Source organism: Centruroides sculpturatus, unplaced genomic scaffold, assembly GCF_000671375.1.
Source record: "Centruroides sculpturatus isolate CEXI.00-Female unplaced genomic scaffold, Cexi_2.0 scaffold338, whole genome shotgun sequence".
Taxonomy (NCBI): domain Eukaryota; kingdom Metazoa; phylum Arthropoda; class Arachnida; order Scorpiones; family Buthidae; genus Centruroides; species Centruroides sculpturatus.
In genome coordinates this window covers 616,572-630,835 of record NW_019384628.1, presented here as the reverse complement: position 1 = coordinate 630,835, position 14,264 = coordinate 616,572, and the positions used below count along the sequence as shown (strand labels likewise).

Genomic DNA, 14,264 nt, shown 5'->3' with positions numbered 1-14,264 from the left:
CTATATTCTAAACTCATTTATGGCATTTTGTATTTGTAAGCAGAGATCATCAAAATTTAATCATACTGATTAAATAACAGCTTTAGTTTCCTGAATTTGGCAGTTAGTTTAATGTTATAATTTAAAAGATCAAAGTGTCAGACATTTTTTATGATGTATAAATTGGCTGTGAGGTCTTTCATACTCATGTAGTTTATGTATTTGTATTTTATATACCATTAACTTCATTTTAATTTGTTTTACTAACACAAAATGCAGTTTAACCAAATAAGTTCATATACAAAATCAACTAAAATGTTTATGAACAAAATATATAAGTGAACAGTCTGAATTCCTGATTACATAGTGTTCCTCTTAGTTGTCCGTAGTTTTAAATGGTTCTATAAAACATATTTGTTCAGACAAGTGAATAAAATGTCGGTCAATACTCCAAGTTTCACATGCGTATGCTCAAAAAGGCAATTTGGATCTCCACTGCCTCACTAGATCACTGAGGGTTACATTTCTTGGTCCACCCAATCACATGACATCTCTCTGAACATTTTCTTTGTGAGCATATCAAGGATCATGTGTATGCTACATAAGTGCCAGACATGAAAGCCCGTTTACAATTGTAGATGTCATAAACAGCATAACTCTCAACAGACTGACTACATTAATGTACAAGGGCAGTTTTCAACCTCTGATAGTCAATAAAAAAAAGACAAGTGTAAATAACAAAATGAATTTATTACCAAAAGTTAGGTACAAACATGGTTACTTTTCGACAATCATCCTAAAGATTGCGGCATTTGTCATACCTGTGAAAGAGCTTTTCCATCCCCTCTTTATAGAATGTTGCCACCAATGATTTCAGATGAGCCCTAATGTTGTTTTGAAGATTGTCATTAGTCTGGAACCTCTGCTTTCCTAATCACTTTTTCTGTTCAGGAAAGAGGTGGAAGTCTTCATATAAACACACATAAAAACCTTTACTTGACCAGTAAAAATATATTTAATGAAAACAACAAACGTTTTCGACTGCCTTCCTCAGGTTTTAAATTCTGATATTCGAAAATCGTTGTGCTTAAATATTTAAACATTTTTATAATTAATCACATTTATTATTATTTTTTACAATAATCTTCATCAATAAATCCTTTTATATTTCTTAAAAGTGTTTACAACAACTTGATTTGTTAAATCAATTTTATAAAGTATTTATGTAAAATTAAGTAACTAAGAATTGAGGTTAAAACTGTGAATAAAAACCAAAATATCCGTCATAAAAGTGGGATCTTATTTAATATTCTTATCAAAAGAATCCATGATGTCCGCAACGTGTAAAAATTATGTGTACTGTAGTCATGTTAGACACACTTGCAATTTTTCTTACATGCATTAACAATTTATAATGGCAATTTTCTTCTATACACTGTAGCGATCGCGTGATCCCAGTGTCCCTTCATCTACTGTTATAGCCATACACTATAAAAAATTTGCCAATAATTTTTTCAAAATTGATTTATAAAATGTTTCTTTATCCAAATCAATAATATCATAATTGACTTTCTTAGAGGATCGATGTGCCTCTGCCGATATTATATTTTTGGACCACTTAAATATTATTTACAGCCGGCCGAGGCGGTTAAGGCGTTAGCTTGCCGTTCTGTACGATCCAGGATTAAAGTACAATTGGTTTTTCGATCGATATTTAGGTCTCAACAGAAAGAAACTTAAATACGTAATCAATTTTTAAAATCAATTAATTTTTAAAATCACTGATATAGTTTTTAATATGGTCCTGGGGGTCGCCAGAATTTTTTCAACTTGTAAAGGGGTCGCGTATTCAAGAAGGTTGAAAAACACTGGTCTAGTTTAATGTTTTTAATATTGAACCAACTCNAAAAAAAAAAACACAGTATGTACTTCTCACATCAGAAGCACATGTGGAAATGTACTGATTTAATCTAGTAATTAACTTTTTCAGATGCACTTTCTATTACCATTATCTTCAGTACTATATTCACATTTTTGTCAAAATTACTACACAAAACTAAGACATTTGAGAGGAACACCTTACATATTGTGGTTAAGATTTGGATTTATTCTAAGTATTCTGAAATATAAAGATGTCAAGTAAGAGTAACTGATGTATCATGAAAAACAGATAAGAATTAATGTCATCTGAGAACAAAACTGAATAATGATATAAAGATAGTTTCTATAATTATTCTTATTCTAAAATAAGAATGATATGTCATTTCTTTAACAAAAGAGTTCAAGTTTAAAAACTACTGTGTAATTAATAATTAATTTTAATTACTTATTTTACAAGTAAATTTATATTGAAATATTTAATAATAGCCATAAAAGATTTCTGTAATTCTAATTTTCAATTTCAATGCATAAATATTTTATATTTCTTAATGAACAAAAACCTTTCATATACATCTATAAAAATTTTTGATAAATCATAAATAACCAACTTGTTCCATTATTATATGAAAATACATTATAAGATGATAATATTTTCAGATTTTATCACAAATCGAGAAAGAAAATATGAACAAACGAAAAAATTATCTGAATTGCAAAGGACTGATCCGTAATCCTAAAGTATCTTTGCCAATTTCTGCCACGTTGCAGATCCTACATATGCTACCTTTAAATTCAGGAAAGTAGCTTGTCTGACAGAGTGGACATTTTACTTCAGGTTTTCCTCTGTAGATTGGTTTGTAGGTTTGCCCACAGAGAGAGAAAGGGTTATGCTCGTCGTACTGTAACTGGTGCAAATCAGTTGGTGTTTTGTCACACACCTGCAGGATTTTTCTTGTTTGTGCTGCAACCTCTTGTCTTGGACCCAATTCTAATAACCTTCTGGCAAAAGATGCTGCTGTTTTATAATTTTTCAACTTGAAAAACAAATTTAATGCTGTTCTGAGTGTAAGAATTTGATGAATGGGTTGCAGGTTACAGTGTGTGAAGTATGCTGCCATTTCACATGTTCGCTTTTGTTGTTCCAAGGTTTCTTTGGGAAGGCCTTTACGTTCTAACTCTAGTGCAAGTCCCAATATGTACTCTTGACAGATTTCTAGTAGTTGTTGTGCTTCAGTTATCTCTTGTTTTGTTTCTACAACCAGCAATAAAACATTTAACAAGAGAGTTCTAAATCGATCTATGGCTTCCTGAAATTTTCCAGAAGTTGTTAGCTGATAGCAAGTCTGAAGACGTTGAATCAGATCACTCAGTTTGCATCCTATGGCTGGTGCTGAATTTTTACCACTACCTTCTTTCCAGTTACGTTGAGGATACGTATGCAGAGTGGGAATATAAGGTAAAGCTTGATATGCAGCTCGTGCTCTGGTAAAAGTTAGAAGGAAAAGTGGTTTCAAAGGAGCAAAATTTACAGCTCCAACTTGATCATGTAATAAGCGAAATGCTGTCTCAAAAGATCCTGCGAGAACATGATCAACCACCAATTTAGAATTATTTACCCATAACTGAGAAGGAGAAACCCCATGAGTTGGAGGTACAAAATAGCCATCTTCTCCAGCAGCTGCTGCAACAGGTTCCAATTCAGCAGGCAGTTCTAAATCATCCTCCACTTCCCATCCACCAGCATCATCTTTATCAATATTGAGATCTTCTAAAGCTGGTTCTCCTCCACCTTCTTCATCAATCAATAACTCAGTATCAGCTCCCCAATCTATTACATATGGAACAGTTTTAAAATTATGGCTATCCCAGTCTAAATTATTTACAGTCACTAGAAAAGCTTACCTTCTTGAAGTCCGTCATCTGTCAACTCAGCTGCTAGTGCAGTCTTGCGTGTAGAAATGGCTCCTTCAAAGAATCCTTTAGAGACACTTAACAAGGGCCAATTTTCTTCACATTGCATTATTGGACAAGGTGGTTGTAGTAATACTGCATTTGGATCAGGTTGTGGAAGCTGTAAATTATTAGATTCTAAATTGGCTTTTAGTGCTTCTGCCTCTTCATGTAAACCATGGGTTACTGCACTTAGATAAGCCACTGATGTCTGTCCACAATTCTGAAAACAAACAAATTAAATAAATACATGTAAAATGTTTGAATAAAATCAAAACCTTTAAACAATTCAGCAAATCGTTTTTTTTAATATCTTAAAAACGCTTTCGAGTGCTTTAAACGATCATCCTCAGTTATCATTTTGAATCGAATGAAGAATTTGAAATTACGTAAAACAAAATTCAAAAAGCGATTACATAAATGTACGTTAACATTTACCAAGTTTAAATAATTGCAAAAATTATACAAGTTAATTAAATCGAAACAAAATAAAATATATACATTCAGTAAAAATTATCTTAATTATTCTTCCCGCTTACATAAACTACGTCAACTCATCGTAGAAGGATTTGCATGCCGATGACAATCCGTCAGCATCCCTATAATTAATACAGTTTGTGTGCAACTGTGCCTTGTAAATTTCTAGTTTTTCCAGATGTTTTATGGCCTGCCTGGATCTTGTAGCTTTAATGATCGACACCCGATTCCAAAAGACCTCGATATTCTGTTGCTTGGCAAAGGCAGCAAGCACCGTAGAGTCTATGTTTTTATTTACCGAGTGCTTATGTAAAGCAATTCTTTTCTTGGATTGTTTAAAGGTTTTGATTTTATTTATAGTGTAGTTCCAGTAAGAAAGTATTTTATTTATTTAAAATGTTTGATATATGCTAAAACATACAGAATAGCATAAAAGCATACCTTAAGAATTTTTAATCTTTCAACCACATCACCAAGAAACAGAGCATTTTGAAACTGTCCGCTGGTATCTTTTCTAATTTCGGCAATTTTCATCATCTTCCTCAACTTTTCCAAATTTCCAGTAATTAAATAGAGAAATGACAGTTTATCAAAATTTTTTGTACGCTGATATGCCATTTCAACTACCTGAAAAAAATTTAACAAGCAAAACAATTAATCACTAAAATTATTTTTTATTATATATAGTAATTCATGTCATTCAATAAACAGGTTTAAAAAAGTAGCTTTGATTCATTGCATGAATGTTTTACATAATTTAGAACAAATATACAGTAATTAAGCTTTATTTTTGTTAAATATCAACTTGATATCTTGCAGGTTTAACAAGATTGAACCAGTCAAACTTGAGTCATAGGCATAAAAAAAAAATAGATTGCTGCATCACCCATGTCAATGAACAGACCAGACAATAATTTGTATTTAAATAATGTTACAATTGCGGTATTTCTGAAACAACTGATTATTTTAGCCTCACTTTAGTGTTCAGTAATCCTGTGAATGATATAAGGTACTTTTTTAGTTTTATTTACGAACCATTGCATTTTGTCTACAATGACCAGTGGAAAAGCTGTTTCAGAAGATTTAAGAAATGCTTTCATTGCTAAACAAAGTCATGTCATGTCTGAGAGAGCTAATGCTAAGCAAGACAACAGTGCACCAGATTATTGTTTATTATACTAACTATGGCCATGTTATATCTAACAAAGCTGTGGACATCAGCAAAAATCTTCAAAAGTTGATGATAGGAGTTTTAAAAGAATTGTAAAAACAACCACTGTGCCACAGGTATTGAATGTAACTATAACATGGAATGATACAACTGGAAAGAATGTATCTGTATCAACAACATGCTGTAAACTGCAAGAAATGCATGTCCAGTTCTAAGCAGCAGCTTAGAACTGGAAATGCATTTGCTAACAGCACATCAAAAGAAGAAACAGGTACAATGAGCCAAAGAACATCTTTCCTGGTCTCAACAAAAGTGGCATGAAATTCTATGCCACTTTTGTTTGAAGTTTTCTGCCAGCTTCATGGTTTGGGGATGTATGAGTGCCAGTGGTATGGGTCAGTTGACATTTGTTGATGGAACACTTGCTTCAGAGCAATACATAAACATTCTACAAGTACTAGTGTTTACTTCCATCCATAGCAACGCTATATCCAAATAGAACCTGCATTTTCCAGCAAGATGAGGCCATATGTCATACAAGCAGAAAAACAAAACAGTAGCTTGCAGAAAAGAACATAGAAGTTCTTTCTTGGCCATCCAACAGCTCAGATCTTTCACCAAATGAGAATGTATGGAACATTATGAAGAGACATCTGCAAAAAACGTCCTCGGACACTTGGAGGAATAAAAGCTTCCATCTTAACTAACTGAAATTCCATAACGTGAATGTGGACTCCTAGTTGACAGCATGCCGAAACATATGGAAAGTGTTTTGGATGCAAAAGTGATGCAACAGAATATTAAACATCAGTGGTCTATGTTCATTGACGGGGATGATGCAGCAGTCTATGTTTTCTGATGCTTGTGACAACTTTGACTGGCTCAATCTTGTTAAACTTGCAAGATATCAAGTTGATATTTAGCAAAAATAAAGATTAATCTAAATATATAAAATTACTTGTCTTGACTGACTGATTCATCATCACTCAGAGCAAACTGCTGAACCTAAAGAGGTGAAATTTGGTACACAGAGTACATCATGAAAATGCGCACTAAGAAGGGATTTTTCGAAATTCCTAGGCGGAGGGGAGAGGAAGAGGATTAAGGCTTAACCGGAAGAACAGCTTCTACTGTACTATTTTAGATGCAATATTTTGTTTTTATCTGCATTTTAGTAGGGTATGCCATGGGAATGCACACTAAGATGGAATTTTTCGAAATTCCCCTGTAGGGGGAGAGGGAGGAAATTAAGGATTAACCGGAAGAATGGCTTCTACTGTACTATTTTAGATGCAATTTTTTGCTTTCAACTACGTTTAGTCTTCATTGAGTACTTAGGTGTATTAAATTGATAACATTTCAGACATTGTTATAAATATTTTTATCTATTTCAATTTTAAAAATGTTCGAACTGTTTTAAATTCAAATTTGTTATTGCATATTGGTTTGATTATAGAACAATTGTAAACGTTCCAGAAAATTGATCAAATTGAAAATAGTTCGTTTGATTCTTGGCAATTCTCATCATTCTCAGTGGTAGGTGTTATATAACAATTATTATGGTTGTTGAAATACTGAATATAAATAGGGTTTGCTTGCAAAATCCTCATGGGCAAAGCCGTGGGTAACAGCTAGTTATTGTATATTTGTTCTAAATTATGTAAAACATTCATGCAATGAATCAAAGCTACTTTTTTTAAACATATTTATTGGATGACATGTTAACTGCAGTCTGGTGTAAGTTCAGTGGTGACTACTGTACATCCATTACAAGAGGCTTCGCCTGCAATGGGGCTGACCAGAATAGGAGAGGATGGAAAATGATGCTATGACCTTACTGCTTATGTTAAAATATACAAAGACAAATTATAGCTATTATTATAATGTTATGTAGTCAGCATATGCTGTGTTTTCACTCTAATAATAGGTAATTAATGAGTAATAATTATACTATATCTTATAACAAAGTAAATATAAAAATCTATGCTGAAGCAAAATGAATTCATGTCATTAAATGCCTATCATTATTAAGTAAATAACCAAGTATGGATTTATTGGATATGTGAATATACTAACTATAACAAACTACTGGAAAAGGACAGCCGGACAACTCAGCCAGTTGAGCCTACTGCTTTGAGTGAACTGAAATTAAATCCAGGCAGTCTAAAAACAACCAAGAATTTTGAATGCCTGAATTTGGGCATAATATATTTGGCCCCTGCCCTTTCCACCACAGTTGCCCCTTATTGTGGACCTGGACAAATGCACAAATAGGTATATAAAAAAGACCCTCTTAATGCTCACAGGGTTAACAAGGAGGATAATACAAATATTCTGGATGATATCAGGGAAAAGGATTAAAAAATAATTACAATGCATGTAGTTAATTATATACAAGGGGTTTTGAATGTAATTATTGTGTTGAAATTAGAGACATTTAACACCTAAAATGCTTGGACTTGTGTTCTACAAAACAACTGATCTCTCTGAGCTATGTGGAGACATTGATGGTAACCATATAGAAACTAATTATTAAATCAAATCCATATAAATTTTGTTTAAAAATATACTTACTTTCATGTCTGAAAGGTAATCTATATATATAATTGAGATGGGTTGATAATAATAATAAGCACAGAGCCCAAACAGTTAGGAGTTGAAGGTTAAAACTTGGTACACAGTTAGGGTATATCATGAGAATGTACACTAAGAACTGATTTTTCAAAATTCCCCCCCGTGGGGAGAAGTGTTAACAATGAAAGTGTTAAGAGAAAGCGGCATGCAAGATTTACAGGTGCAGATGTGGTTTTTTGCATTTTTGCAGGAAATCAAACATATTTTCAGACCCATCTAAAAATTTTCTAATTAGTCTGGAAACAGGGGACCTAATTCTTGCCTTCTGTGAAAACAGGTAAGATCGGCTATAATGTAATAATCTTCACTATCATTACTTTTTGCCCGAGCAACGCCTGGCTTATCTGCTAGTTTTTCTTATAATTTCTATTACTTTGTGAAATAGATAATCACTTTTGAAACACTGTATATATATGAGGTAATATACAAATTATTTAGACTATGGCTATGATTTCAACCCAGTAAGTAGCATTAGATTGTCACTTTGTGTAATCACAATACTGACCTTGAACATGTAGCCATGGGATCATGATGGGGGTGGGGTACTATTTAGTCACAATTACCATGGACAGAGCTGGACCACATGGTTCATACAAAAAAAGGTGAGAATGCCGTGAATATTCTAAGGCGTTTAGTGGCAGTGCATGGTAATGGGGTGTTCCTTCATGTGCAACTGTGTTAAACTGGATGACAAGTACACACTGGCCTACAGAATGCAGCTGAGCTAGTCACTGGAATTCATCTTGCTCCCATACCCATCCCATTTCCTCAATCTGGCACTTCTTCTGCGTGATGAAGAATCTCCTGTGTGGTCACCAATTTCCAGATAGTGAAGCCTTACATCATGCTGTCAGGGACTGGCTATGAGACATACCCAAACGATTTCATGAGGCAATATGGAAATTATCAGAGAGATGTCAGCAGTGCACTAGCCTCCAGGGATTATATGTAGAATGGGCTAAGTATAATCTGGAAGTCATCACTGCCATTAAGAATCATATAGTGCAGGTTAGTCTAAATTATTTGAATACAACCCTTGTAAATTCATCATCATCATAATTGTTGTTTCATTTATTAGCAGAATAATTTCAATAAGATATATATAAAAATTGAACATTACCTGGTGGTTGCCTTGTAATAGTGCTGCTTCTCCAAGTTTTTCCCAACAAGCTTTATCATCCAGAGTACGAGCTGCATCTAATGCAACCTTTATGTAAAAACAAAGTTACATATTTGTAAAAAATATTTACATATTTGTAAAAAATATTTACAATTCATATTATAATATAATTCTGTTAAGTCTACTACTGATTTAGGTCAGGGATAGCAAACCTTTTTGAGTCTGTGTGCCACATAGTAAGCATATTAATTAAGCATACTTTTCTTTAAAAATGTTTATGCGTGCAGAAGTTTTAGACTTTGAGTAACTATATTTAAATTTGGCCAAATGGCTGAGTGGACAAAGTGGTAGCTATCGCTCTTGTAGACCCAAGATCAAAACCCCAGAAAATTTTCAGGTGGGTATCTATTCTTCACCACCCAGCTGTCCCATTGTGGACTTGATAAATAAAAAAAGCCCTCTTAGTACCCACAGGGCAAAAAGAGTTTTAAAAAACTATATTTAAATAAATAAAATAATATGCTGTAATTAGAGTAAATGTAAAGAACATGATTGAAAAAGATGATAAACCGAAATCATATAATTCGTTACGTACCAGATGATTTCTTCAATGTGCCACTTTGAGCACGCGTGCCATAGGTTTGCCATCTCTGGTTTAGGTAATACTCAGTTTTTAATTAAACTTCAAAAGTTTTAAGTCTAAAATTATTTTTGCTTTTCATTTGAATATTAATACACATTTTTTCAAAAAATGCGAGGTTTTCTTCAAGCTAAAAATAGTTTTTATCAAGTACAGAAATCCAGCAATAATTAAATTCTATATTATTAGTATATTATCTTTAAGACAGTATTTACAGGAAAAGAATGGACATAGGTGTAATTAGTCTATGATTCAACTGTGATTCCATGTAAGTGGTCCAAAGACTGATAACCATGAGAACCACTGCTCTATAGTAATTTGAATTCATCAAATGTAAATTGCAGCTTTTACATAAGTTTTATAATATTAACATGTTCAAATGCTAGTGATGCCTTAGAGTGATCTACACTGCAACTTTTGCAATGCTTGAGACAAGTTGACACACAAAGTTGCTGTTTATTGTACTTCCACAAATATATTTTATATAATTTATTTGACATTTTTAAACACACATAATAAGTAAACAAAATGTAAGAAAAAATTTTTAGCACACAGCTAAGGCATTGCATGGGAACAGCAGATGTGTTGTTAGATTAATACTGATTCTAGTCATATCAAACTTACTTACATTAGAAAAAAAAAGTCAGAAACGTTTGTAATAATATTGATTTTGCTCAAATCTAGAAACTGAGCTGAATAAATAATATTTTGAACATTTTATTATTAATGCAAATACACCAATAATATGCCAATGGTTTTGAATGTTTACAGTAGGGGGTCACCAAGCTTTTTTCACAGCAACTGAGAGAATGACAAATGCAGGCCATATAACCATTTTGTTCAATACAGAACACTAAATGAAGAAGAAGAAGAAGAAAAAAAAAGACAGAGATGACTGCAGCAAGCTCATAATCACTTTCTTTAGAAACTTCATTGCAAATACTTATAAGCACTCAGAGGATGCGATTATGAAGATGGGAACAAGTGAATTTTCTGAGCAAGCGAGAATATGTGGAGAGACAAAATAAATACCAAACCTGTCAGCAGTGGCGTAGCATAGTGGGGCAGCAGGGGTGGCCAAAATTTCACAATAAATAATAATAATATCTTGTAAAAATTTGAACCATTTCATTTAATATGTGTGTTGCACCTACGATTTGGACCAATTGAAATGAGCATGGAATTTTTCATTACTTATTCTGTGAAGAAACTGAATTTTAGTCTTTTAAATTGAGATACCTAAATAAGGAAATGGCAAAATTTTCCTCCGCCCTGAGCGGCTGACACCCACACTATGCCACTGCCTGTCAGATATGTGCAAGAACCAGAAATTCACTCTCGCCAGCAATATTACTCGCTTCTCACTTGTGCATGGTTTTCCTTTGTGAGAACTATATTGCTCACTACTAAATTTGCATCTGCATAGTCGCACTCTGATATCCAAAGTCACAAAATGTCGCCGAATTTTTATTTCACCAATTTTCCTAAAAATTATATTACTGTCAAATGCAAAAATCAGATTGGACCAATTTTGACACTTTTACTTACACTTATTTAAATTTGTTTTTACGTTGTAAGTTTATCTACAATCTATGATATTTCTGTATAAATAATTATATTTAGCTCATTTGTGGTACATTGTGGCAATGGGCCAGACAAACCAACCTTGCGGGCCATAGTTTGGTGATCCCTGGCTTACAGCATTATATGTTAAAAAAATTCTAACTGGATCTAAAATCCAATTAATTGTAAAATGTGTACATTTACATATATACAAGATTCATAATTTATATTCTGTAAAAATAATTTAAGTGAAAAAAAAAATATAAAAAAATCTAAATTCAAAAACTGCAAAAAATTTATGTACTATTTTTAAGCTAAAGTTTCATATAACATCAGAATAAAACATCAGGAATTTGCAGACTTTCAGGTTTGCGAATTCAGTTTTTCAAGTTTTAGCCAGTTCACTAGTTTAGATTGTACTTCATTCAAAATTATAGCGCTACATAACAATTCAATTCATGAGAATATATGACTTTTTCTCATAATTGCATTATTATTTCAAACATTATTTCTTTATTTATTCATGCTTAATTTCACTTATATTTTCTTTGAGTGTTAATTTTAAATTAAGTTTGTTAAAAAAATAACTTAGCAGACAAATTACTGTAACAAGATTTATGAGTTTGTCTTTATAACAAAGTTTATCATTTATATGAATATTTGATATAAATGTGTTGTCTGTATATGGCAATGCCACTTGTGGGCAATCTGCCAAGAGAAGATGCCTCCTGATAAGACTTTTTATGGGAAACTGGCCTCTATTAAGTGTTATAAACAAAGAAAACCCAGAAAACTCCTGGCCAATCTATTGGTGAGGTGCACACCCAAAACCAATTACCACTAGCGGTTTTATCCAGTCAGCAACTGGTGGGAAAGACAAATATCTTATTAGGAGTGATATGGTAGTTTTACTACATATTGTAATGTACATCTTTATTTATTTCATTCTATTTATTCTTTTGTTTTATGCACTTTTTATCATCATCAAAGCAGCTTTGACTTTTCCTTTGACAAACTAACCTGTAGATTCCTTTATTTCAAAGCAACAATTCTTAAAATGGTTTTAATAATTGTATTTAATCTAAAACAAAGTAATAAAAAAATAATAATGATTACCTCAATATTTCCACATTCTAATGCAAGAGCAAAACGTGTCTTTTCATCCTTCACAAAGTGTAATGCAACTTCTGGATAACCTTTCTTTTGCAAGTAAGCAATGATAGATTGTCCAACAAGTTTTGCATTGCGTACCATGTGTAAAACCTAAAAAAACATTTCTAATTTTAACAACTACAACAACAACAAATAAATAATTTTAAAAATAAATTATTTCTTACTTCATCATATTTCTTATTTATCAAAGCTAATTTAAAACGGTATTCAGTGGGATCAATGCCCAGAACTCTTGGACGTGCTTCTCTGTCTAAGCAGTACACATTTGTATCTCGAACCCATGTGACATAAATGGGAACATCTAATGTTCGTATTATACCATGATCTCTACAGAATATTTTTATTTATATAAGTCACAAATATATTTTTGTAAAATTTTTAAAATATTTAAACATTTTACCCATTAGTAAGTGCATATTTGATATGATTGGATGTAGTGTAGATAAAAACTTCACTATCATCCCATGCACCGCTCTTCACTCTGGTATTTTCTTGAATGCTACAAAGAATGTCCATGCGTCGATTACAGATAGTAATAGTATGCTTGCTTAGGAATGCAACATGACTCATATCGGCACTCCAGATGACATATTTTACTTTATTTGCTTTAACAGAAGCTAATGGTCTGTAAATATAAAAAATTTTTTCTTAAAAATTCTCTTAAAATGAAATTTTATATAAAATATTAAAATTACCTGTTTTGTTGTACGTCAAATAAAATCATTCCATCAGTATCTCTTAAAAGCAACATTCCAGTCCCAGCATAAAATATCTCATCGCAGTTGGGTGCTTGTATTTTCTTTGATATCTCGTTCTTCAAATTTTTAATGACAAGCTAAAGCAAAAGATAATTGTCTAAATAATTCAATAATATAAAAAAAAGCTAAACCTTGAAAATTGTATTCTCTATATTAATAAATACAGGGTGCTACAAAAATATCTTAATGTTAACAGAAGTAGCATGTTATGATAAATTTGTGTGGCAGGTTATCCTCTGAGTAGTTCTAAATGTGCAAGAAGCCATGATCAAATTATGTAATTAAATAAAAATTAAATTTAAATTTAAAAACTCACGCCAATATTTGTATAACTTATGGATACAAATTCACTGAGTTCAGCGTTAATAAAGTTTCTTTAGTATTAACACAAGCACTTTCGACGAATGTATAATCGTCGTCTTCAGGTGAAAAAAATAAAATTTTAACAAGACAAACGTGCAGGATATTCCAAAGGAACAAAATATTTAAAATTCAAACAGGCGTCCGGAAATTCCGTTAAGAACGTGCAAATAATTTTTTGATATGTTCGAATTTTTATATTTTACGATGTTTGCGGCGCATGCGTGGAAATGCTACCGCGTTGGCGATACGATGTTAGGTGCGTTTCGCTTTTTAGGCGCCGATATAAGGCAATCCACACCCCGGGTAGATCGAGGGTGGGAACATTGCACGCTTCTGAAGTAGCCGTGAGAAGCGCTTCCCAGATAAACACAAGCCTTCGATTGTTGCAGCATTTAATTATTTCCGTTCTGGGCCATAATGGGTTGTAGCCTTGCTCGAGAACTTTTTTAGCGAGCTCAGTAGAACATCTTCCTTTGGCTACGTCATCCTGATGCTCAGCAAGGCGGGAGGCGAGCATTCTTGTTGTTGCTCCTATGTATCTTGTAATATTTCCCG

At 32.6% G+C, this 14,264-nt stretch overlaps 1 protein-coding gene across 1 annotated transcript in view; it reads right to left on the bottom strand.

Moving 5' to 3' along the window:
* Positions 1-2,351: 2,351 nt before the first annotated feature.
* LOC111625675 (coatomer subunit alpha-like) overlaps positions 2,352-14,264 on the bottom strand; it is a 28,578-nt gene continuing 16,665 nt past the window's right edge. The window contains exons 6-13 of the mRNA XM_023368890.1: positions 13,284-13,423; positions 12,989-13,213; positions 12,753-12,915; positions 12,532-12,678; positions 9,213-9,299; positions 4,729-4,914; positions 3,763-4,033; positions 2,352-3,688 (exon numbers count right to left, since the gene is read on the bottom strand). Coding sequence (XP_023224658.1) covers positions 2,562-3,688; positions 3,763-4,033; positions 4,729-4,914; positions 9,213-9,299; positions 12,532-12,678; positions 12,753-12,915; positions 12,989-13,213; positions 13,284-13,423 — 2,346 coding nt within the window. The 3' untranslated portion in view covers positions 2,352-2,561. The remainder of the gene's footprint in view (positions 3,689-3,762; positions 4,034-4,728; positions 4,915-9,212; positions 9,300-12,531; positions 12,679-12,752; positions 12,916-12,988; positions 13,214-13,283; positions 13,424-14,264) is intronic.